Source organism: Salmo salar, chromosome 01, assembly GCF_965601325.2.
Source record: "Salmo salar chromosome 01, fSalSal1, whole genome shotgun sequence".
Classification (NCBI taxonomy): Eukaryota; Metazoa; Chordata; class Actinopteri; order Salmoniformes; family Salmonidae; genus Salmo; species Salmo salar.
The window spans coordinates 75361271-75387571 of record NC_138291.1 but is presented as its reverse complement, the minus strand read 5'-3'; the positions used below and the strand labels follow the sequence as shown (position 1 = coordinate 75387571).

Sequence of the window (26301 nt, the reverse complement as noted above, 5' to 3'; positions counted from 1 at the left end):
AAATGTCCTGCACGGTGGTGGGCTGTAAGCACAACCCCCACCTGTGGACGTCAGGCCCTCATACCACCCTCATGGAGTCTGTTTCTGACCGTTTGAGCAGACACATGCACATTTGTGGCCTGCTGGAGGTCATTTTGCAGGGCTCTGGCAGTGCTCCGCCTGCTCCTCCTTGCAGAAATGCGGAGGTAGCGGTCCTGCTGCTGGGTTGTTGCCCTCCTACGGCCTCCTCCACGTCTCCTGATGTACTGGCCTGTCTCCTGGTAGCGCCTCCATGCTCTGGACACTATGCTGACAGACACAGCAAACCTTCTTGCCACAGCTCGCATTGATGTGCCATCCTGGATGAGCTGCACTACCTGAGTCACTTGTGTGGGTTGTAGACTCCGTCTCATGCTACCACTAGAGTGAAAGCACCGCCAGCATTCAAAAGTGACCAAAACATCAGCCAGGAAGCATAGGAACTGAGAAGTGGTCTGTGGTCTCCACCTGCAGAAACACTCCTTTATTGGGGGTGTCTTGCTTATTGCCTATGATTTCCACCTGTTGTCTATTCCATTTGCACAACAGCATGTGAAATTTATTGTCAATCAGTGTTGCTTCCTAAGTGGACAGTTTGATTGCACAGAGGTGTGATTGACTTGGAGTTACATTGTGTTGTTTAAGTGTTCCCTTTATTTTTTTGAGCAGTGTATATTGCTGTCGATACGCGCTTTTAAATGAATAGTCGTTTGCTCAAAGACTGGACGTCTATTGGAGGAGCTAGCATGTCATTGCGCTAATGCTAGTAGCAATGCACCCCACCCTTGTCACCACTGCTGAAAGAAATCCTAGGGGAAACACTGTCATCATACAATATGATTGGGGCAACCGTCGGGTTACGTAGCCATGTCTCAAGGCTTTTATGTCTCTAAGCAAGAAGACAACCTGTTGTGTATGATATCTGCACATAGATATAGAAGTATGGAAGACATTCTATAAGAATGAACGTGTGTGTGTGTGTGTGTGTGTGTGTGTGTGTGTGTGTGTGTGTGTGTGTGTGTGTGTGTGTGTGTGTGTGTGTGTGTGTGTGTGTGTGTGTGTGTGTGTGTGTGTGTGTGTGTGTGTGTGTGTGTGTGTGTGTGTGTGTGTGTGTGTGTGTGTGTGCGCGTGTGTGTGTGTCTGGTGCATGCATGCGTCTGTTTATTAGTGCGTTCATTCATGTGTTGGAGAGAATAACATAATTTATGACTATGAGTTCCATACCCTTTAAAGGAACCGAAGGAGGATAAAGTGCTGTGAGGATGATGTGAATATAATTTCTGAATATTCGACTCCAGGGAGTAAATATTTGGTTTAGCTAAAGCACAATGTCTGTTAGGCTCTGCCAGCTGGATCCGCTTCCCTGACTTCTCTCTCTCCTCTCTCCCCATACTGACTAACAACCAAAGGGGACAGGAGAGGGGTGGTGGTGGGGTGTGGGCTGGATGTCCTGAGTCCTACGGAGGGTTGGTGGAGGTTTGGGGCTAGAGGTCCTCAGGAGGGGTGGTGATGGTGGTGGTAGGGGGTTACTTCCTGTCTCCTCTCTCTCTCCCAACACTGGGTAAAATACACAGTTGGGGAGGGGCTATGGTGGTGGGCACCCTCCAAGGGTGCTGCTCCTGACCTTCAATCTCATCTTTCCACATACTGGCTAACAACCATCTCCCCGGGTTCAGAGGGTTTAGATAAGCAAAAAGGTGTGGGTCCGCACTCAAAAAGATGTCTCATAAAGCTTACTTCATTTTTTACTTTATGTATTATTTTTACAGGATCAGAGGGTTTACCTACAGCCAGTGGTGTAAAGTACTTAAGTAAAAATACTTTAAAGTACTACTTAATCTGTACTTTACTTTACTATTTACATTTTTGACAACGTTTTCTTCACTACATTCCTAAAGAAATAATGTACTTTTTACTCCATAAATTTTCCCTGACACCCAAAAGTACTTGTTACATTTTGAATGCTTAGCAGGACTGGAAAATGGTCCAATTCGAACATTTATCAAGAGAACATCCCTGGTCATCCCTATTGCCTCTGGCAGACTCACTAAATACAAATGCTTCTTTAGTAAATTATGTCTGAGTGTTGGAGTGTGCCCCTAGCTATCCGTAAATAAATATAAAAATTGTGCCGTCTGGTTGGTTTAATGTAACGATGCTTAATGTAAGAAATTTGAAATTATTTATACTTTTACTTTTGATACTTAAGCATATTTTTTTTTTTAATGAATTTTAGACTATTACTAAAATAGTATTCACGTATACTTGAGTCATTTTCTATTAAGGTATCTTTACTTTTACTGAAGTATGACAATTGGGTACTATTTCCACCATCTGCCTACAGCTAACATGCAACAATGCTACAATGTGAGAATTGAAATACTTACATGTCAGATACACAGATCAGAAACGAAAGCAATACATTTCTACTACTGTCTCTCCATGTGGTCTGACCAAAATTCCTGTTGCTTGATTAGGTTGGTTCACATCCATCAGGTTTTCCCATGTAGCTAAAGAGCTTAGTACTGTAGGTCCAGAGAGGGGGGTGGGGGTTTAAAGGTGTTTGTGACACAATTGTTATGGGGCTTTTGGTGCACTGTCTTTAGATGTGTCACCTAGCAACAGAAGAACCTCTTCCTCATAATGGGACTACTTTGTTGACTGAGAATCGTTGTTAATATCACAACCCTCATTTTCACACTATTTTAATGCTCAAACAAATGCATTAGACAAACAACAGTGTATTGATATTAGACTAACTGCCAAGTTGCATTTCAGAAGCAGACAGACACTTCATATAGATTTTTGTCAGGCTAAAATGGAGTACAAATAATTTAATATGTATATGTTGGTAGGGGTGACTATGCATAGATAATAAACAGCAAGTAGCAGCAGAGTAAAAAAAGTCAATTTACTCAACCCTGGAATGTATTTGGGATGTTCACGAATTCTGGAAAGGTGGGCCTGAGTTAAAAAGTTTGGAAAACCATGTGCTAAACGACTAAAATAGTCCGGGTAGCCATTTTATTAACTGTTCAGCAGTTTTGTGGTTTGGGGTTAGAAGCTGTTAAGTAGCCTTTTGGACCTAGATTTGGCACTCAGGTATCGCTTGCAGTGCAGTCGCAGAGAGAACATTCTATGACTAGGGTGGCTGGCGACTTTGACCATTTTTAGGGCCTTCATCTGACACCGCCTGGTATAGAGGTCCAGGATGGCAGGAAGTTTGGCCCCAGTGATGAACTGGGCCGTACGCACTACCCTCTGTAGCGCCTTGGGGTCGGATGCTGAGCAGTTGCCATACCAGGTGATGATGCAGCCAGTCAGGATGCTCTCGATGGTGCAGCTGTAGAACGTTTTGAGGATCTGAGGACCCATTCCACATTTTTTCAGTCTCCTGAGGGGGAATTGGCGCACACACACAGTGTTATAATAGCACATTTTATGAGAAAGGCTACTGCATGTCTTTTATGGGTGTAATTAGGTGTTGACATGCCTGGGTTGTGTTCAGTAGGGAGAAAAGTTTTTAACATTTAGGGACTACTATCTGAACTTGTCCAATGACAACAAAGATAATTGTTTTCAGTAGCAAAACGTTTTGCCTTGCTGAACACGACTATCTTCCTCTGTCTTCCCAGGCATGCCATGCTCTGAGTGCTGAAGTAAGGGTGGCCATATCCGGAGAGCTACTCCTTTCTTCCAGGAAGCTGCTGACGTCTGCCGAGAGGAGGGATCTGTGTCATAGGAGGGCCACATTGCCATGGCCAGGAGGGGGAGGGGCGTGTAGCTACCGAGCAACCCTACAGAGGACTGACGTTTCTGCCTACATTTCAGGGACCCTCCTGGAAGTGGTTCTGTCCATCGGCAACAGGGGAGACAACGACTCTCCTCCCTGTATCACCACAAGTCCATTGGGCTGGGCTGTCCTGAAAGGTCCCATAACCAATATGAATCTTATGAAATTCAAGTTGATAAAGCATTGAATCAAGTCAGCTTACATAATAAATTAAATGACATGTATATTAATCAAATGTGGATAAAATACTACCTGACTTATCAGAGAGTAGGATAGAGCTTTAGCCATTTTGCTTACACTTATCTGATCCATTCAGTTCTACAGGAAGTGTCTATGAGTAGGGGCTAGGGGACACATTGGAATTCAGAAACAATCTACAGTATGTTCCTCCTGTCTTAACTCCCTCTTGACTCACCCTCCCCTCCCTCCTCCTTCCTCCTTCACCCTTCTCCCTCCCTATTTCCTATTTCCTCCCTCCCCCTCAGAGCGCCAGCTGCACTCCCCCATGGCGGGGTCCAGTGTGGTGCCGGCAGCTCCGCTGACGGAGGTCAACAAGGAGCTGTCTGACCTCTGTCCCCTGGTCAGTTTCCCGGAGGAGATGGCCTACGTCCTCATGGAGCAGGAGTTGCATCTATACAGCCGGATCTTACCCCTGGACTACCTCTGTTTCCTCACCCTCGACCTGGGGGGCCCTGATCAGCCACAGCCCCAGGGGCAGGCACACCAACCTGTACAACCCCATCTTATGGCTGGCTGCAGACGGCCCCACAATGCTGTAGAGGACCTGGTCACAAGATTCAATGAGGTGAGAGAGACATAACTCAGCAACACGGTGCATTAAAACTTAAAGCATATTTACCTAGCTCGCTGGAGACCCTACTGTAGGAACCTCAAGAGTTAACCAATCCTGTGAATGGGTTAGGCAACTCAGGTGTCTATACTCCATCAGCAAAGTTAGATAACACGGAAGTTTATGAAGAAGGGCAAAAAAAGCGAGTAATGTAGAAGTCTATGGTCTTTAGCGAAGTCCAGCCGACCTTCTGATACAGGATGCAGTGATGAGTATCAAAACTGTCATCTGTAACAAAACCAAGGGCATTATGGTAGATTACATACAAAGGTTTAAGAGTAGTAGCAGCGCCACATTGATAAATGATATAACTATAATCAAGAACAGATAAAAAGGTTGACTGAATAATCTGCTTCCCACTGCTTAGAGAAAGGCATGATCTGTTTCTGTAGAAAAAGCCAACTTTAAACCTAAGCTTCTTAACCAGCTCATTTATATGTTTTTAAACGTCAAATCCATATCAATCCAAATGCCTAAGTATTTATATGCAGGAACATGTTTGATTGGAGAACCATCTAATGAGTGAACTTGTAGTTCATCTGAAACATTGTTACGAGAGTGTAAACATTACATGTATTTAGTTTTGCCTGAATTAAGCACAAGTTTTTAATTATCAAGGGATTTCTGCATAGCTATAAAATCTGACTGTAGTTTTGACACTGCCAGATCAACAGTCGGGGCAATAACATACATAATAATATAATCCGTAAATAGATGGAGTTTACTTTTTTACAGATTGACCATTGGATTTTATATAAGTAGTGAAGAGAACAGGTCCCAAAATTGACCGATGTGGTATGACCCCTGTGGTAATTCAAGAAATTCAGACGTAACCCTATCAATCACGATGGCCTGAGTTCTGTCACTAAGATAATCGTGAAACCATGAACAGGCTGTCACGTTGGTATGAAGAATCAGGAGACAGGCACAGGAATGTGTAATAGTTTTTTTTATTTCACCCAAATTACGGCGTGCCATGTAAAAGCACGGGGACGAAGACTAAACAAACACGTAACAAAACACAGGGTTGTAACCCAAACAAAAGATCGAGGAGTACCTCGAATAAATAACACACGCGCACAATGTTTAACACACGGGACGAGACCCGTAATCATCTGCACAATCCACAAGGGCAAGAAAGCCCAAAACACACAGCACAAGTACTCACACGCACCAACGGACATTGTAACAATAATCGACAGCACCATGGTGAACAAAGGGCACATATATACAAATACAATCAGTGGGAATATGGGCCAGGTGTGCACAATGAAAGTTCCAGAGGGATCCGTGACACAGGCGTTAGAGCTCAGGCCTATCGAGGACAACTTATTCAATAAATTCAATAAAAAACACAATAAATGTTCAAAGAACTTTCTAAGAATATTATTTACAAACATATACATTCCGTTCTCACCATATACACTCTCTCTATCCTCTATCTTGCTAAGTGTGTTCAGGTTTGTTGGCCTAAGCAAATTAATATCCATGTGTCATGATGTATTATTGTGTGTGATGTATTGTTGTCTCTACTTTCTTGCCCTTTGTGCTGTTGTCTGTGCCCAATAATGTTGCCATGTTGTGTTCCTACCATGTTGTCATGTGTTGCTGCCATGCTATGTTATCGTCTTAGGTCTCTCTTTATGTAATGCTGTGTTGTCTCTCTTGTCGTGATGTGTGCTTTGTCCTATATTTTTATTTTATTTATTTTATTTTTAATCCCAGCCCCCGTCCCCGCAGGAGGCCTTTTGCCTTTTGGTAGGCCATCATTGTAAACAATAATTTGTTATTAACTGACTTGCCTAGTTAAATAAAGGTTAAATAAAACGTTAAAAAAAAATATCTGTGCTTGGAGTTCAAAATCATTAACCTAAGCTAGCAGTGTAATATATAGCAGAACATGTTAAAAAAAAAAAATCATAAACCGTTCTCAGAATATTAATAAAACCTCCCAGGAAGAATTTCAGGGAACCATAGTAAAATGTTCTCAGAACCTCCCTTCACCTTAAACACTGACGTTCCCAGAACAAACTACATTTTTACTTCCATTTTAAGAATGTAAAAAAAAAATGGCTACATTTTACAGGTCAGGAAACTTATAGCTTCATTCCCAGAACCAATGGGAAACCAAAAACGTACGTTCCCACAACTTCAAAGGAACCAAATGTGCTAGCTAGGAACTAACCTGCTATGTGTCTCAGCATGGGGCATCGTTGGACCACCTCCAGAGTAACTGTGCCTGAGACCAGGAGCCTCATTTATAAACCGTGCACACGTACAAAATGTCCCCTAAAATGTGCATGAGCAAGTTTTCACGCAAAAGTGGGCATTTGTACAAATTTAACTTGAAGTGAGAATGTGCTCACCTCCTCGCAAACTTTAGACCATGCATACAGATGTGCTCACATCTGTTAGATGTTGAAATATTGTATTGCAAGCTGGTAAGTAATATTTGTGGAAATGGAGAATAGGATGAAAAGCTTATTCATAAAAAACTAAAAACAGGAAAACATATTAACAATGCAACCATTATTGAGAAGAGCGAAAATCTGTTTTATTTTTAGAATCTAAAATAATTAGACATAGAAATCTTATAATTAGGGGGCAGTGGTTTAAGGCACTTGGCCCAGTGTTGTCCAGGTTAGGGGAGGGTTTGGCCGGGGGGGGCTTTACTTGGCTCATCGTGCTCTAGCAACTCCTTGTGGTGGGCCGGGTGCCTGCAGGCTGACCTCGGATTTCAGTTGAATGGTATTTCCTCCAACACATTGGTGCAGCTGGCTTCTGGGTTAAGCGGGCGAGTGTTAAGAAGCGTGGTTTGGCGGGTCGTGCTTCGGGGGATGCATGACATGACTCCCGAGCCCGTTGGGGAGTTGCAGCGATGAGACAAAATTAAATTTGGGGAGAAAGAAGGGGTATAAAATAAAACTTATAATTAGACATAAGAATCTTTTCCTACTTATTTTATTTTCATAATCATTGCAGAACACACTCACCGGCCAGTAGGTACACCCATCTAGTACCGGGTCGGACAGCGCTTTGCCTCCGGAACAGCCTGAATTCTTCAGGGCATGGATTCCACAAGTCGGAAATATTCCACAGGGATGTTGGTCCATGCTGACGCAATGGTATCACGCAGTTTCTGCATATTGGACGGCGGTACATCACTACCAGCCTGTACCGTTTACAGCAGGCAGGATGGGTCCATGTACTCATGCTGCTTATGTCAAATCCTGACTCTGCCATCAGCATGACTCAACAGGAACCGGGATTTGTCGGACCAGGCAATGTTTTCCCACTCCTTAATTGGCCAGTGTTGGTGATCGCGTGCCCACTGGAGCCACTTCTTCTGGTTTTAGCTGATAGTAGTGGAACCTGGTGTTGTCATCTGGTGCAATAGCCCATCCGTGACAATGATCGACACTACTTGGACCTAATAGCCTAGTAAATAGATAGTCTATATGTATTTCAAGTTTTGCAATATCATAGGCAGTGCTGTTTATAATACCGGTATACAGTTGAAATTAGTAGCTGATATTTTACATTGAAGTAGGCTTATGTACAGTTGAAGTCAGAAGTTTACATACACCTTAGCCAAATACGTTTAAACTCAGTTTTTCACAATTCCTGACATTTAATCCTGGTAAAAATTCCCTGTTTTAGGTCAGTTAGGATCACCACCTTATTTTAAGAATGGGACATGTCAGAATAATAGTAGAGACAATGATTAATTTCAGCTTTTATTTCTTTCATCACATTCCCAGTGGGTCGGAAGTTTACATACACTCAATTGGTATTTGGTAGCATTGCCTTTAAATTGTTTAACTTGGGTCAAACGTTTCAGGTAGCCTTCCACAAGCTTCCCACAATAAGTTGGGTGAATTTTGGCCCATTCCTCCTGACAGAGCTGGTGTAACTGAGTCAGGTTTGTAGGCCTCCTTGCTCACATATGCTTTTTCAGTTCTGCCCACACATTTTCTATTGGATTGAGGTCAGGGCTTTGTGATGGCCACTCCAATACCTTGACTTTGTTGTCCTTAAGCCATTTTGCCACAACTTTGGAAGTATGCTTGGGGTCATTGTCCATTTGGAAGACCCATTTGCGACCAAGCTGTAACTTCCTGACTGATGTCTTGAGATGTTGCTTCAATACATCCACATAATTTTCCTCCCTCATGATGTCATCTATTTTGTGAAATGCACCAGTCCCTCCTGCAGCAAAGCACCCCCACAACATGATGCTGCCACCCCCGTGCTTCACGGTTGGGATGGTGTTCTTCAGCTTGCAAGCTTCCCCCTTTTTCCTCCAAACATAACAATGATCATTATGGCCAAACAGTTCTATTTTTGTTCCATCAGACCTGAGGACATTTCTCCAAAAAGTATGATCTTTGTCCCCATGTGCAGTTGCAAACCGTAGTCTGGCTTTTTATGATGGTTTTGGAGCAGTGGCTTCTTCCTTGCTGAGCGGCCTTTCAGGTTATGTCGATATAGGACTCGCTTTACTGTGGATATAGATACTTTTGTACCCGTTTCCTCCAGCATCTCCACAAGGTCCTTTGCTGTTGTTCTGGGATTGATTTGCACTTTTCGCACCAAAGTACGTTCATCTCTAGTAGACAGAACGCGTCTCCTTCCTGAGCGGTATGACGGTTGCATGGTCCCATGGTGTTTATACTTGCATACTATTGTTTGTACAGTTGAACATGGTACCTTCAGGCATTTGGAAATTGCTCCCAAGGATGAACCAGACTTGTGGAGGTCTACAATTTTTTTCTTAGGTCTTGGCTGATTTCTTTTGATTTTCCCATGATGTCAAGCAAAGAGGCACTGAGTTTGAAGGTAGGCCTTGAAATATATCCACAGGTACACCTCCAATTGACTCAAATTATGTCAATTAGCCTATCAGAAGCTTCTAAAGCCATGACATCATTTTCTGGAATTTTCCAAGCTGTTTTAAGGCACAGTCAATTTAATGTATGTAAACTTCTGACCCACTGGAATTGTGATACAGTGAATTATAAGTGAAATAATCTGTCTGTAAACAATTGTTGGAAAAATTACTTGTGTCATACACAAAGTAGATGTCCTGACCGACTTGCCAAAACTATAGTTTGTTAAGAAGACATTTGTGGAGTGGTTGAAAAACAAGTTTTAATGACTCCAATCTAAGTGTATGTAAACTTCCCACTTCAACTGTATGTATAGTATGTGCACAGACTTGAGTGTGAAATTTATGCAACGGTTTTAAATGAGGCCCCTGAAGACTTGTGTTGGCTTCCAGAGCTAATGCCTTGGCTTTAGCTCAATAGGCTAACGCAGTCCTGTTACACAAAGGTAACCCAGGATTCGCACCCAGTTTGTTACACTTACAGTTACTGTATTTTCCAGGTGAGCTCCTGGGTGACGTGGATGATTATGACAGCCGGTTCTATGGAGGAGAAGAGAGAGGTGTTCTCATGTCTGGTCCATGTGGCCAGGTGCTGTTGGAACATGGGAAACTATAACACCGTCATGGAGTTCCTGGCTGGACTCAGGTAGAAACAAGGATAGAACCAATTATTCAAGGGAACACTCAGCATCTCTCTATTCACACTCAGCATCTCCCCATCCTACCCTTCAGGTCTCGCAAGGTGCTTAAGATGTGGCAGTTCATGGATCAGTCAAACATCGAGACCATGCGTGCCCTGAAGGATGCCATGGCGCACCACGAGACGTCTGCAGAGTACAGGAAGGTGGTTTCGCGTGCCCTCCACATCCCGGGCTGCAGGGTAGTGCCCTTCTGTGGGGTCTTTCTGAGAGAGCTAGGGGAGGCCCTGGATGGAGCAGCTAGCCTGATCAGCCTCAGACCACGCCTCAGCTCACAGGACTCTGTGGAGGTGAGGAATGATACATGTTTTGCCTGGTCTCAGATCTGTTTGGGGGGTGTGACAATGGCCATAGGAGTTGTCAAGACAGTAAAAACATATCTAGGATCAAGTTAGAGCATTGACATCACTGCACCTGTTTCCACCTGTTGTTTCCCATACTTCCTTCTGTGATATTCCTTACAAGACATTTAAATAACAAGTTTAACGTTTCAAATTGTATTGTCACATGCCCAAGTATAGTGAAATGCCTTTCTTGCAAACTCTTCCCCAACAATGCAGTAATCAATATTTTTCGTTCTATCAAAAAAAGTAAAATAGAACAGAAACACAAGAAATAGAAATAAGAAGAGCATGAGAAAGTAAGAAGCTATATATAGGCTCAGTCCCAATACCATATTTACAATGTGCAGGGATACTGGAGTGGTATAGGGTAGATATGTGTAGCGCTAAGGTGACTAGGCATCACGATATATTATAAACAGAGTAGCAGCAGCGTGTGTGATGGTTGTATGTGAGTGTGTGATGGTTGTATGTGAGTGTGTGATGGTTGCATGTGAGTGTGTGATGGTTGTATGTGAGTGTGTGATGGTTGTATGTGAGTGTGTGATGGTTGTATGTGAGTGTGTGATGGTTGTATGTGAGTGTGTGCGCTTGTCTGTGGAGTCAGTATGAACGTGTGTGCTTGTCATGTGTGTGTGAGCAAATGAAATGTGTGTGTGTGGTGTATGTGTGTTGGAGTGTCAGTATGTGTATGTGTGAGTGAGTGTGTAGAGGGTGGATAGAGTGAGTGTGCGAGTGTGCATAGTCAGTGGGAAAATAAAAACAAAATGGAAGGCTCAATGCAGCTAGTCTGTGTAGCCATTTTGTTAGCTATTTAGCAGTGTTATGGCTTGGGAATAGAAGCTGTTCAGGAGACAGTTGATGTCAGACTTGTTGCTCCGGTACCGCTTGCCGTGCAGAAGCAGAGAGAACGGTCTATGGCTTTGGTGGCTGGAGTCTTTAACAATTTCCTTTCAAACCGTCTGATATAGAGGTCCAGGGAGCTGGGCCCCAGAGATGTACTGGGCTGTCCACACCACTCGCTGTAGCACCATGTAATCAAGGGCTGTGCAGTTTCCATACCAAGCAGTGATGCAGCCAGTCAAGATACTCTCGATGGTGCAGCTGTAGAACTTTTTGAGCATTTGAGGGCCCATGCCAAATCTTTTCAACCTCCTGAGGGGAAGAGGCGCTGTCATGCCTTCTTCACAACTGTTTGCGTGTGTGTGGACCAATTAAGTCCTTAGTGAGTTCTATCCAAGTATCAAGTGCATTAGACCTTTTTCTTATCAAAGTCCATCCCTTTAGGCCAAAAGTGAATCTCCACACAACCCGACTCATCATGAATATACTTTAGTAACTGTTCCCATCTTAAACACCACCATGTCTTCTTTCCATAGTTTCTCTCTGACTACAACGGACAGGACAACTTCCTGCAACGGGCGGGGCCAGATGGGCTCAACCAACCAGAGAAGGAAGGAACCGTCAATAACATCCTACAGACCATCCGTAGCTGCAACCGCAGTATGGAGTCTGAGGATGGGGAGGAGTCCGGAGGGGCTGGTGATGGGAGCATCCCTGGTTCACGTAAAAACTCCTTCATTGACGGCTACCGCAACCAGTAAGCGTTCACAATGGAAGCACCTAACTTTTTAGTGGATTGTGCTGGATTTTGGCTGTGATTGTGCTAGAGAGTGTCAATAAAATTTGGAAACACTGGTACCACAACCCCATACGATATGTTAATCTGCTATCTGATACAAGCTAGGTGAAGTTGGCTCCTCATTTCAATATTTAATTGTGTTAAATATAATTGTCAATGCATTATCATTTGTTTTGCATTTTGCTTCTTTAGAAATATTTGTGTTGGTGTCTAATTGTATATAATCTGCATTAATTTGAATGTTTTTGGGGGTCATTTTCCTCTCCTGAAAACCATCTTCTCCGCAATTGGTCAGGTTCACCGTGGGCGATCTCTCCGACTCTGCGGGTGACCCATCTGACCTATCACAGGGCAAAGACCCAGACCTCCAGGGTAGTGGTGAGAGGACTCAGAAGGCCTTTGCCCATGGTACGGAGCTCATCCCCTGGTACATCCTTACCCTCCACCCCCACGTGCAGCACTTCCTCCAGCAGGGTGCTACTGTGATCCATTACGATCAGGACTCCCACCTCACCGCCCACTGCCTGCTCAGACTCCAACCTGACAATTGTGTCCTCACCTGGGCCAAGCTCCATAGTGGTGGTGGGGGCCTCCCTGGTTCTAGCCCTGTCCCTGACTCATCCAAGCTTCGGAGCCCCACCGGGTCAGGGGCTGGTGGTCAGACCCTCCCCCACTGCAGGCCTCAGTACTGCGGGCAGTCCATACTGAAAGGCCTGGCGGATGGATTCCTGGATCTCTCCGTGGCTAAAGCTGTCTTCATGGGCCATCCAGGGGCTGACATTCAGGCGGTATGCCTGCAGAACAAGCTCTCATGTGGGTTGAGCCTGGAGGAGTGTGGGGTGACTCTGCTCTATGGGCTCCATACAACAGACAACAGGTTATTACACTTTGTGGCCCCCAGAAACACAGCTAGGATGGTGTATTCTGGGCTGCAGGCCCTGTTAGCTGCTCACAGGAGGATGAGGAGGTTCCCTGATCAAAGGCTGCAGTGGCTCCGTAGGAAGTACATCAACCTCTATCAGGTGAGGGACTGTGATGTAGTGATGGAGTCAAGTTACTAAACCTCAGGTCAGAGTTAAGTCCCAATTCCATAGTGTTCCAGTCTGAGTCAGAGTCACTACAGGTGACACTAATGGTGTCACCAGTCATGAAAATCGTGACACGAGTGAGTCCTGGACTCGGGCACTTCAACAGTGTTCCTCTGTCTTCTAGGAGGATGGCAGGTACGAGGGTCCGACACTAGCCCAGGCCATCGAGCTGTTTGGAGGCAGGAGATGGAGTGTGGGTGCTGGTAGCATGGAGAAGTTTGGATCTCAGAAGAGCAGCCATCTCACTGTGACCTCCAATCAGAAGACTGGTAGCTCTAATAAAAAGAAAAAGAAGGCTGTGACTAGGGTGAGAAAACATATTTTCCGTAGAGATTAGAGAACTCCTGCACAAATTCCTGGTGCTGGGTTGGAAGAGCATGTTGAGTCAGTTTCAATAAAATAACTAAATTGTTTGTGTGTGTATGTGTTTGTGCGTGTGGTGATAGGGGGACAGTGGGGATGCCACAGATGATGAGATGGTGTCACATAAGGTGAAGAGTGGTTGGGATATCTTAGTGCGGAGTGCACCGGACCCAACAGACAACATGGACCAAGACCAAGACCAGGACCAAGATGACAACAGCTCCTATGGTTTTCCAGGGCCTCTCTCCCCCTCCAGCAGTAGATCCATGGTCATTAGCACATCTTCCTCCTCCATCTCCTCCTCATCCTCAGCCTCCAATCAGAAGGCTCAACCGGGGTAATATGCTACAAAGTGGGGTATATTCTTCATTATAAACTGGGTGGTTCGAGCCCTGAATGCTGATTGGCTGACAGCCGTGGTATATACCACGGGTATGACAAAGCATTTATTTTTACTGCTCTAATTATGTTTGTAACCAGTTTATAATAGCAATAAGGCACCTCTGGGGTTTGTGGTATATGGCCAATATACCACGGCTAAGGGCTGTATCCAGGCACTCCACGTTGCGCCGTGGAAAAGAACAGCCCTTAGGCGTGATATATTGGCCATATATCACACCCCCTCATGCCTTATTGCTTAAGTGTGTGAGTGTGTATATGCTTAATGTTTCAGTCATTTGTGTGTGAGATGATGTTTGTGCTGGAATTCGGTACACATAACATCTCTTTTAATGTGTATTTTTATTGGCTTCTCGGTTCAGTAATAGGTCTAATCAGACACTACCTAGCCGGGGTAAGAGCCAATCAAAGAGCTTCCAGAACCTCATGGTATCAGATGGCACCATGAGCTTTACTGAGTTTATTGAGCTCTTTAAGTCCTTCAGGTAATCTGCTCTAACTCAACATGTATCGATCTATGCTGTAAATTGTGTAATAAATTAACTGTTGATAAAAGGTACATTCCTTATGATTTTCCCAGTGTACTTGCCAGTGTAAAATATAGCCAGTATTTAATCAATGGCAGACTGTGGCTTTCCAGATAGGGCTTTCAGTAGTGTGTTTGATTTGCTCACTAGCATGACCTACAATTGAGTGAATTGGGGCCTACATATTTTGTTCCCATATTGGTGTGTAGTATCCGGAGTCGTAAGGACCTGAAAGATGTGTTTGATGCCCATGCTGTGCCCTGTGGTCAGTCTGCCTCTGAGCCTGCTCCTCTCTACACTCACCTCAGCATCGACGACACAGTCACAGAACTGCAGCCAGACCTGGGTGAGTTACCTGCCCAGTTGGCGTCAATTCCATTTAGATTCTATAGGAGTAATGTAGCCTGGTCCCAGATCTGTATGTGTTGTATAGTAATGCTTGGCTTGCTACGGACCACTGGCGTTGGTGAGAAAAGCAACAACAGATCTGGAATCGGGCTAGAAATAACAGCAGGCTAGAAATAAGTCTTCAAACTAGAAACTCACAGGAAGCTCAGAAAATGTGCAGTGTGAAAAGCTCTTAAGTGCCCTAACATATACTCAGCTACTCATATTTGCTTTGAAGTCAAGTCTATAAATATTTATTTGAATTTTCCCCCATACTAGACCTTCTGACACGTAACAGCCTGGATCTTGGCCTTTCCATCCGGATCAAGCGACACATGTCAGACAATCAGAAGCATATTTCAGACGCCATAGCTGCAGCCAGCATCGTGACCAACAGTACTGGCGTGGAGAGTGTCTCGCTGGGAGCTCTGGGCATGACCATCATGCACCTCAATGACTTCCTGGTCAACTGTCAGGGAGAGAACCACTCGCATGATGAAGTCCTAAGAATCATCCAGGTGTGTGTGTGTGTGTGTGTGTGTGTGTGTGTGTGTGTCATTGTCGGTGTCTGTGCATGGGTGTGTGTGTGTGTGTGTGTGTGTATACTTTCTACTTTGTCTTTTGTCAGACAATCTTCCACTGAATTAGTGTAAGAGACATGTGTTGTGTATTTCAGAAATTTGAACCGTCTGCCAGTTTGCGTCAGATTGGTTGGATGTCCTTTGAGGGATTTGCACGGTCAGTATTTTTAGTGTACGTTTGTGATCCCTGCGGGAATTGAACCCATGACCCTGACATTACTAGCACCATGCTCTTACAAACTGAGCCAAAAAGAACCACAATTCAGAAATAAACTTTGCTTTCCCCTGCTATAAGGTATCTGATGGACAAGGACAACTCTGCTTCCAAACTGGAGGAGTCTCAGCTGAATGTGTTAGAGCTCCAGTACCCTCTGTCTTACTACTACATCGCTACATCACACAACACCTACCTGACTGCCCACCAACTCAAGGGAGAGTCATCTGTGGAGCTGTACAGCCAGGTGAGAATCAGAACACTCGGTATTACCATGATGGGGATAATACTCCATGTAATGTTATTTACTCAAACCGATTGAGTTTACAGCAATACAGCTGTTGTGCTAATAAACTGTCAGTGAAAAGCCTTTCCTGTAGCAGATTTGGAGGGAAGCCCTATCAGGGCTTGAACCTGAGTCCTTGCGTCTAATCCAATTACATCAAGAGATCCATACCTTCTTGATCCAAGCCATAGAGGTCTCCAGGTGTGGTGCTAAGGTCGCTACATTATTGTTTGTTTGGTTTCTTGTTGTCTCAGGTGCTCCTGCAGGGATGCAGGAGTGTTGAACTGGACTGTTGGGATGGAGACGATGGCATGCCAATCATCTATCATGGACACACCCTCACTACCCGCATACCCTTCAAGGTGTGTTGAGTTGAATTGAGCTGAGTTGAATTGGGTTGGGTAAGTTGAGTTGATCTGGGTTGAATTCAGTTGGGTTGAATTAAACAGAGTTGAGTTGGTTTGAGCAGGTTTGAGCTGAGTTGAACTAAAAAAAGATAAGATCACTTTATTGGTCAATTGCACACAAGGTCCAACCGAAATTTGACTTTCGCTTATAACCCAACCCCTCCGAAAGACACACACATACATAGACCAGTTTTGGAGAGGTGCAGGGTGCCACACTGGGCACCCGGGAGGCTGTTGTTGTGGGGGGGTTAAGTGCCTTGCTCAAGGGCACAACAGCATCTAGGATTTGATAGCAGCAACATTTCGGGTTGCCAGCTCACTTCCCGCCAGATTTTTCCTGTCAAACCGGGATTCAGACTGGCAACCCACCAGTTGTTGGCTCGCCTCTCTAACCGCTAGGCTACCTGCCGCACATGTAATCCAGTTCCTCCTCCCATTCCTGCAGGATGTGGTGGAAGCAGTGAACCGATCAGCCTTCGTGACCTCTGACCTGCCTGTGATGCTGTCCATAGAGAATCACTGCTCCCTGCCGCAGCAACGAAAGATGGCCAACATCTTCAAGGTGAGTAGGCCTACTTACTATCCTGTCCAGTTCATTGTTGAAATGTTGAGATGTTAAATGGGAACTCAAGCTTGTTGGTGTTTTACTCAAGAAAGTGGATATTCAGGTGGCAGATCAACAACAAAATGTGGGGTTAGGGTAAGAGGGGGTGGGGTTAGGGTTAGAGGGGGTGGGGTTAGGGTTAGAGGGGGTGGGGTTATGGTTAGAGGGGGTGGGGTTAGAGGGGGTGGGGTTAGAGGGGATGGGGTTAGGGTTAGAGGGGGTGGGGTTAGGGTTAGAGGGGGTGGGGTTAGGGTTAGAGGGGGTGGGGTTAGAGGGGGTGGGGTTAGGGTTAGAGGGGGTGGGGTTATGGTTAGAGGGGGTGGGGTTAGGTTAGAGGGGGTGGGGTTAGAGGGGATGGGGTTAGGGTTAGAGGGGGTGGGGTTAGGGTTAGAGGGGGTGGGGTTAGAGGGGGTGGGGTTATGGTTAGAGGGGGTGGGGTTATGGTTAGAGGGGGTGGGGTTATGGTTAGAGGGGGTGGGGTTATGTTAAGAGGGGGTGGGGTTAGGGTTAGATGGGGTGGGGTTATGGTTAGAGGGGGTGGGGTTAGGGTTAGAGGGGGTGGGGTTATGGTTAGAGGGGGTGGGGGTGGGGTTAGGGTAAGAGTTTAGGTTAGGTATAGAGTTAGTGAACCGGAACATATACATTGCCTTTAATAAGTCAATCATAATCCGTCTCCCTTAGAAAAACAGATTAGAACTCTGATGGTGTGTTTGTGTTTTGTCCTTCAACAGACTGTGTTTGGGGATAAGCTGGTGACAAAGTTCCTGTTTGGGAGTGATTTCTCGGACGACCCGCTGTTGCCATCACCATGGCAACTGAGGGGGAAAATCCTCCTCAAGAACAAGAAGCTGAAAGCTCACCAGACGCCGGTGGACATCCTCAAACAGAAAGCAAGGCCACTGATAATGAACACACTAAACAAAAGTTGTCTTAACAGTTACTGATCCAGTCCTTTATATCATGTGCTGGACTGTATGTACCTAAAATGATGGTACACTGATACGTAATTAGAATGAACTAAGATTGTCCTAAATAACTCTTCCTGATACAGGCTCACCAGTTGGCACAGATGCATGCTCAGGCCAGTAGTGTGATGCCTCCTCCCTTCCCAACCATCAACAATGAGGAAGAAGAGGAAGAAGAGTATGAGGATGAATACGACTATGAGTACGAATCACTATCTGATGGTATGATCACACCATCAATAGCATCCCAGTGTCTGCCAGTTTATAGTCAAGCCATTTGGGTCGTAACACCCTCATAATACCCTCAGACAGCATACTTTTAATTATCCCAATTCTTCTACTCATCCTGTGACCCCCTACTCACTCTTCCTCTGCAGCTGACGTCCCCACTTTATCTCCTGCTTCTTATGTCCCAGAAGGTAATATAAGTAATCAAATTAATCACTTAAGATTAGCTAAACCCACCGCATGCTTGTTGTCCTGTTGTTGAATAGATTTGTGCAGTGCTCTAGTCCACTGGCTGTGACTGTGTCCGTTGCACAAGGGGGTTGCGATATTCAAAAGATTCTTATCTACTGAATGACTATCCACTGACAGTCAATCTGATTACCAACTGGGTCAAAGACAAGAGATGGCTTGAAAGCCAATAGTTTTTGGCCAAATGTTTGAATGTTACATAGTTCTTTGTCACCGAAAACATCAAATTAGATTATACTGAATGAGTGCGTGTTTTTGTTTAGACTGCAATAATAATGTATTTGGCTGGGAATGTCTACACTGATACAGATAATATCTTGGAGGATAGACCGGAGGGAAAGTCTTCATCAGGGGAGAAGTTACAGACTGAACACAGTGACGAAGTCCCCAAGAAGATGAAGAAATGTGAGGGTGCTACTCACAACAAAGGAAAGGTGAGTTTGTCCTCCATCTCCATTCGTCACATTTGGTTGGATCCAGTAAATACAGAGACAAAAAAGCTAATTAACCAGTTTGTACCTTAATGTTTGATTAATCACAGCATGAGACATGGGGTTAAACATTAAAAATACATATTTGACATGGATGTATATTATTGGTATTTGTCTGCAATAGTTCTGTCTCTTTTGTATTTTTATACACACACACACACATACGCACAGGTATTTGGCAAGGAGTTGGAGGAAGAATTCAAGCTGCCTCGAAGCAAGAAGGAAGGACGTCAGATAGCCCAGGAGCTCTCAGATCTGGTGATCTACTGTCAAGCTGTCAAATTCCCAGGTACTTCCTTACATTACATCCTCTTCTGTAAACAAACTATACAATTCTTTGTAAATAGGTTTGTTTCCAGTCTTTTGATATAATTGTAGGTATAGGCCTATATAATATCTCTGAAGCATTTGTCTCACTTGTGAGACCCCTTTGCAAAGGTATTCACTATTTTCACATTTGGATGACTTCTGTGTGTGTGTCCCAGGTCTATCCACTCCTACTCCATCTGAGACTCCCAGGGAGAGAAAAGAGAGAAAAGAAGTTATTTCTTCTAGAGGAAAGGGCAGGAGGTCCATCTTTGGGAATCCCCCAGGGAAAGGTTTTCCAGGGGACCCATCGACAGTGATGCGCACCCCAGGGCGAGGTAGGCTACTCTTCTCTGCCCTGTGACTATCTATCTGTGACCCAGATGGACCCAATACTCACAGAGTTCTAACTCAATTCTAAGGGTCTGCTACTACTTCCTAGACAGACTAGACATCTTTTGGATATACTTGAAAGTTAAACCCTTTGCGGTCAGTGTGTCTCACACACACACAAACACATACCTCTAACACACATCTCTCATAACCCTTTCCCCTAAATCTGAAGGAGCAGCATCAGAGGGCCCCCGCCCCAACTGGGAAGAATCACCCACCTCCCCTCCGTACACCTGTAATGCCTCCCTCAGCTCCCTCATCCGCACCCCAAAATGCTATCACGTCTCCTCAGTCAATGAGAACGCTGCCAAGCGCCTGTGTCGCCGCTACTCCCGGAAGCTGATCCAACACACCAGCGCCCAGCTCCTGCGGACCTACCCAGCAGCCACACGTATCGACTCCACCAACCCCAGTCCCCTATTCTTCTGGCTGCATGGAATACAGCTGGTCGCTCTCAACTACCAGACCGATGGTGAGCTAGACGCTAGGAGTCGTCAACTAAGTCATGTTTGCTTTATTATGCCTAAAGTGGGAAATTCATTTGGCTAGCTTCATTCAAGCAAACCATGTTAGACCTACTGGCAGAATGAGTTGGCGCTGTCTGCATTCAGTTGAAAGTACAAAGGGACAAGGGGTTTGGCAAATTCATTATTTCAGAAGTTGAATCAGGGAAGTCAATTGAATGGAGCACAAGTCGACAACATCCTTCTTGAAAATGGCATTGGCTGTCTGAAATTCTAGTTGTTGGAGCACAAACCTCTTTTTGAGTCTTTCTGAAAGTGACCATATTTCTCTCTCTCTCTCTCTCTCTCTCTCTCTCTCTCTCCTTCTCTGACAGACCTGCCCCTGCAGCTGAACGCGGCCATGTTTGAGCCTAACGGGGGTTGTGGGTACGTACTGAAGCCCCCGGTCCTGTGGGACGCCAGCTGCCCACTCTACAGAAACTTCTGCCCCCTGGATAGAGACCCAGAGGGAATGAGCCCCGCCTTGTTCTCTCTCACTGTGAGTAAATAGCAGTAATAGTTGGATGTATAAAGTGCATTCAGAAAGTGTTCAGACCCCTTGACTTTTTCCACATTTTGTTTACGTTACAGCCTTATTCTAAAATTGACTGAATTGTTTTTTCCCCCTCTTATCAATCTACACACAATACCCCATAATGAAAAAGCGAAAACAGGTTTTTAGACATTTTTGCAAATGTATTAAAAATAAAAAACAGAAATTCCTTATTTACATAAGTATTCAGACCCTTTGCTATGAGACTTGAAATTGAGCTCAGGTGCATCCTGTTTCCATTGATCATCCTTGAGATGTTTTTACAACTTGATTGGAGTCCACCTGTGTCAAATTCAATTGATTGGACATGATTTGGAAAGGCATACACCTGTCTATATAAGGTCCACAGTTGACAATGCTTGTCAGAGCAAAAACCAAGCCATGAGGTCAAAGGAATTGTCCGTAAAGCTCCGAGACAGGATTGTGTCGAGACACAGATCTGGGGAAGGGTACAAAAACATTTCTGCAGCATTGAAGGTTCCCAAGAAGACAGTGGCCTCCATCATTCTTAAATGGAAGAAGTTTGGAAGCACTAAAACTATTCCTAGAGCTGGCTGCCCGGCCAAACTGAGCAATCGGGGGAGAAGAGCCTTGGTCAGGGAGGTGACCAAGTGTCACGGATGTCAAAAGGAGAGGACCAAGGTGCAGCGTGTGTGTAGTTCCACATTTGATTTACTCTGTGAACTATGCAATACATCAAATAACTGAATAGACAAAACAACAAACCGTGACGCAGAGGAGAAACAAACACTACTCAAAAATAATCACCCACAAAACCCAGGAAGAAAAACCCATACTTAAGTATGATCTCCAATTAGAGACAACGAGTACCAGCTGCCTCTAATTGGAGATCATCCCAAACAAACCAACATAGAAATACAAAAACTAGAACCTAAGAACATAGAAATAGAACACATAGAATAAACCCCCCTGTCACGCCCTGACCTACTCTACCATTGAAAATAACAGCTTACCATGGTCAGGACGTGACACCAAGAACCTGATGGTCACTCTGACAGAGCTCCAGAGTTCCTCTGTGGAGATGGGAGAACCATCCAGAAGGACAACCATCTCTGCAGCACTCCACCAATCAGGCCTTTAAGGTAGAGTGGCCAGATGGAAGCCACTCCTCAGTAAAAGGCACATGACAACTTGGAGTTTGCCAAAAGGCACCTTAAGACTCTCAGACCATGAGAAACAAGATTCTCTGGTCTGATGAAACCAAGATTGAACTCTTTGGCCTGAATTCCAAGCGTCACGTCTGGAGGAAACCTGGCACCATCCCTACGGTGAAGCATGGTGGTGGCAGCATCAGGCTGTGGGGATGTTTTTCAGCAGCAGGGACTGGGAGACTAGTCAGGATCGAGGGAAAGATGAACAGAGAAAAGTACAGAGAGATCCTTGATGAAAACCTACTCCAGAGCATTCAGGGCCTCAGACTGGGGTGAAGGTTCACCTTCCAACAGGACAACGACCCTAAGCACACAGCCAACACAACGCAGGAGTGGCTTCGGGACACGTCTCTGAATATCCTTGAGTTGCCCAGACAGAGCCCGGACTTGAAACCTGAAAATAGCTGTGCAGCAACACTCCCCATCCAACCTGACAGAGCTTGAGAGGATCTGCAGAGAAGAATGGGAGAAACTCCCCAAATACAGGTGTGCCAAGCTTGTAGTGTCATACCCAAGAAGACTCGAGGCTGTAAAAGGTGCTTCAACAAAGTACTGAGTAAAGGGTCTGAATACTTATGTAAATGTGATATTTCAGTTATTCCTTAGTCGTTATGGGTTATTGTGTGTAGATTGAAGAGGGGGAAAAATACGATTTAATACATTTTAGAAGAAGGCTGTAATGCAACAAAATGTGGAAAAAGTCAAGGGGTCTGAATACTTTCTGAATGCACTGTACATATACTGAGGAACACCTTCCTAATATTAAGTTGCAAGCCCTTTTGCCGTCAAAACCGCCACAATTTTTCGGGGCATGGACTCTACAAGGTGTCGAAAACTTTTCACAGGAATGCTGGCCCACGTTGACTCCAGTGCTTCCCACAGTTGTGTCAAGTTGGCTGGATGTCCTTTGGGTGGTGGACCATTCTTGATACACATGGGAAACTGTTGAGTGTGAAAAACCCAGCAGCTTTGCAGTTCTTGACACACTCAAACCGCTGCGTCTGGCATCTACTACCATAAGCCGTTCTAAAGCACATCAATCTTTTGTTTTGCCCATTCACGCTCTTAATGGCACATACACATACACAATCCATGTCTCAATTGTCTCAAGGCTTAAAAATCCTTCTTTAACCTATCGCCACCCCTTCATCTACACTGAATGAAATGCATTTAACAGGTGACTTCAATAAGGGATCATAGCTTTCACCTGGTCCATGTCATGGAAAGAGCAGGTGTTCATAATATTTTGTCCACTCAGTGTACAATCACATGATAACAGTAGTATACAACAAGTAGCTAGTGATCCACAAAAGCAGCAGTGTCAACTGGTTTCCTTTTTTGTTCAGTTAATCTAATGCAACGTTTTTTTATTGACGTCTTTCTCTCGGTCTCCATCTCTCTCTCGCCTCTCGCCCTCCCTCCTTCTCTCTCTCTCCTCTCGCCCTCCCTCCTCTCTCTCTCCTCTCTCCCTCCCTCCTTCTCTCTCTCTCCTCTCGCCCTCCCTCCTTCTCTCTCTCGCCCTCCCTCCTTCTCTCTCTCACCCTCCCTCCTTCTCTCTCTCCCTCCCTCCTTCTCTCTCTCTCCCTCCCTCCCTCCTTCTCTCTCTCTCCCTCCCTCCTTCTCTCTCTCTCCCTCCCTCCTTCTCTCTCTCTCCCTCCCTCCTTCTCTCTCTCTCTTTCCATTCCTTCCAGATCATCTCTGGTCAGAATGTATGCCCAGGGACCACAGCAGGCAATCCCTACATCGAGGTAGACATCATGGGCATGCAGGCAGACGGGTGCCACTTCCGCACCAAACCCATCCACCGTAACCCCCTGAACCCCATATGGAACCAGAGCTTCCACTTCCCCATACTCATGGCTGACCTGGCCTTCCTACGGTTTACTGTGGTGGAACATAACAGCTCCCAGACCACGGCTCATAGGATCATACCACTCAGAGCACTCAGGACAGGTACAGTAGGCACACACACAGACACTGAAAAAACACACACAGAGACACACACATGCTACAGAATTTTATCTCTGACTTATCTTCCATGGACTAACCTCATTTTAAGCACAGGCACACACACAAAGATTGTGTTTTTTATTAAAAGACTAGAAGACCCAAGCCTGGTACAGCTACAGTCCTTTCAGATGAAAAAAAGACTAATTACCAAATTAGCGTAGAAAAATGCAGTCATGATTAAAACTCCAGACATTCCAAACTTTAGGCTTATGGCCTTACTGTTGAATGCAAATGTCGGCCTATATGCTGCTATAATAAGCCTAATTCATGCACAAACTATTCTGTTTGAAATTATCCTTTTTGTTTGTGCAAGGACACAGAAACTGCAAGAACTGTCAGAGCTATTAACACATCGTTTTGGAGGGACCTTGATAGTCCAACAATAGACTTGCAAATAACCTAGTTGGTAAAAAAAAATATATATATAAACGTTATATTTTTTTTGTACAAATAGGCCACTCCTTTCCTCAACAGCTATCCTTCCAAGCTACTACTACTACTACTCAACTGTCATTCAACCAATCGATAGAAAAAGAGCAGACTCTGAGCTATCCATCCGTACCGGCACCCAAAACAAGTAGAGCTTTCAATTTCAATTCACTTGAAGCAGTGACCCTCTCAATACCGGGAAGCAGGATCGAACATGATGCCTACATCTACAAAATGGAACAAAAGCCTACAAAAAACAATTCATACTGCATGTGCATCAAATAATTCTCACAAGTTCCGAGGTCCCATGGTCTTCACTGACTGGGGGACCAATATATCCAACTACGACCCGGATAGAATGGTGACAGGTCAACAGGTGTGGAACATGACAGTAAATGGGAGTTGAATAATCTGAAGAAGAGGAATCTGGAGACCGAGGAAAGCGTTTTGGAGTCATCAGTTGTCCGAGACTGTCAGAAACAACCCTGTACACAACGTAAAAAAGTGTGTAGACCTACAGAATCACCGGCAAAAGAAGAAGCAGGCGCCGCCGGTACTGGCTGAAACCATCCCTGAGAGCCATGGCATGGCAGCAGGTAAAGACGTGGCTGAACCTAGAACTCTTCCCGACCCTGTCATCCTTGAGGCGGGAGTCACTGATGGGGGAGACCCGACGCCGTCTGAACCGGCAACCCTCTCCGATTCCGACCTACCTGCAACCCTCTCCAACCTGGTCAATCCTACCTGAGATCTATCATAGCACCACGCGTGAACAAGGCCATGAACACCATTTCTTCCAGCACGACAGTGGACCAGGACAGATTTCTTATCTTCACAACAAACCCAACTTAGAATTCGGTCGGGCATGCAAGCATTTGTTTGCAGATGGATCATTCAAGAAGATCCCATCTTTGTGCCAGGAGGTACACACCATTCAAAGGATGCACAGAAAGGATGCACCCCACCTGCATGATGGAGTCAGTGGTTTATGCAGCAGCCTATATTGTTATGACGGATAAGTCTGAGGTATGTACCAACAATTTATATAGCCTAATTATAAATGTTTTTTTATATTATATTGTAGGCCTGTTTAAATGTGTTTTATTATTGTTGTAGGTCTATATTCAGATTTGTGCTGCCATAGGCCTACACATGAAATAAAACTAGGACTAAATTTAAATGATTGCTTTAGTCTAATAAAGTGTCCTATTACAAAATAGGGCAAAACACCTTGAATTGAACATGCCATCTAATATTATATTTATATTTTTTAGCAAACTTGTTGTTGCAACAAATACTTGTGCGTTCCAAGTGCTGAAGAGCCAGCGACCCACCACATCAAGATGTTCTACACACTCGCATTTGTTCTGCCGGCTGACGTGGTGAAGTGTTTCAAGGAGCTGAAGGAAACTGGGTCCGGAGCTGTCCACCTTTCTGGAGAACTTTGAGAAGACGTGGATTGGCACTGGAGAGAAAGCCCCGGAATATAACACGGGTATGACGTTACAAACAGTAGCCTAGGTATATTAGGCCAAGAAGATATTTGTTGTGTTATTAATTATTAGGCCATAGCATTGATGACAATGGGACAAATAATAAAATGTCTAACAAGTTGATATATTTTTATTCTAGAAATGTGTAACTACCACGATGTTGTCCTACAAGACATCTGGAAGACCAACAGCGTAGTGAAGGCCTGGTATCGGTCACTTGGGTTCTTTTTTGAGAAGACCAGACAACCCACGATCTGGAACTTCATTGACACCTTGCGACTCCTTGGGACTACTACTCATTACCAAATTGTGGCCTAAATGTTCTTGCCCCTTCGTCTAATTGTGTTTTTAATGCAGGCCCTTCTTTTTTGTTATTGACTATTTTCGATGCATTACTTTTTTGTTAAACCAGGCTTTTTGTAA

General features: G+C 44.7%; 1 protein-coding gene across 2 annotated transcripts in view; it reads left to right on the top strand.

The window, feature by feature from the left end:
- Positions 1–26301, top strand: part of LOC106608514 (1-phosphatidylinositol 4,5-bisphosphate phosphodiesterase epsilon-1) — a 42577-nt gene that overhangs the window by 12378 nt on the left and 3898 nt on the right. The window contains exons 3-26 of one of the 2 annotated variants that reach the window (XM_014206466.3): positions 3654–3948; positions 4297–4616; positions 10050–10195; positions 10282–10537; positions 11968–12188; positions 12526–13252; positions 13443–13625; positions 13765–14018; positions 14443–14565; positions 14817–14953; positions 15274–15512; positions 15671–15732; positions 15871–16036; positions 16330–16437; positions 16928–17044; positions 17818–17976; positions 18138–18273; positions 18429–18470; positions 18838–18962; positions 19191–19308; positions 19505–19663; positions 19891–20190; positions 20557–20720; positions 23638–23899. In XM_014206466.3, the coding sequence (XP_014061941.1) occupies positions 3654–3948; positions 4297–4616; positions 10050–10195; positions 10282–10537; positions 11968–12188; positions 12526–13252; positions 13443–13625; positions 13765–14018; positions 14443–14565; positions 14817–14953; positions 15274–15512; positions 15671–15732; positions 15871–16036; positions 16330–16437; positions 16928–17044; positions 17818–17976; positions 18138–18273; positions 18429–18470; positions 18838–18962; positions 19191–19308; positions 19505–19663; positions 19891–20190; positions 20557–20720; positions 23638–23899 (4819 nt within the window). The remainder of the gene's footprint in view (positions 1–3653; positions 3949–4296; positions 4617–10049; positions 10196–10281; positions 10538–11967; positions 12189–12525; positions 13253–13442; positions 13626–13764; positions 14019–14442; positions 14566–14816; positions 14954–15273; positions 15513–15670; positions 15733–15870; positions 16037–16329; positions 16438–16927; positions 17045–17817; positions 17977–18137; positions 18274–18428; positions 18471–18837; positions 18963–19190; positions 19309–19504; positions 19664–19890; positions 20191–20556; positions 20721–23637; positions 23900–26301) is intronic. The other variant, XM_082976625.1, reaches the window with a different exon arrangement.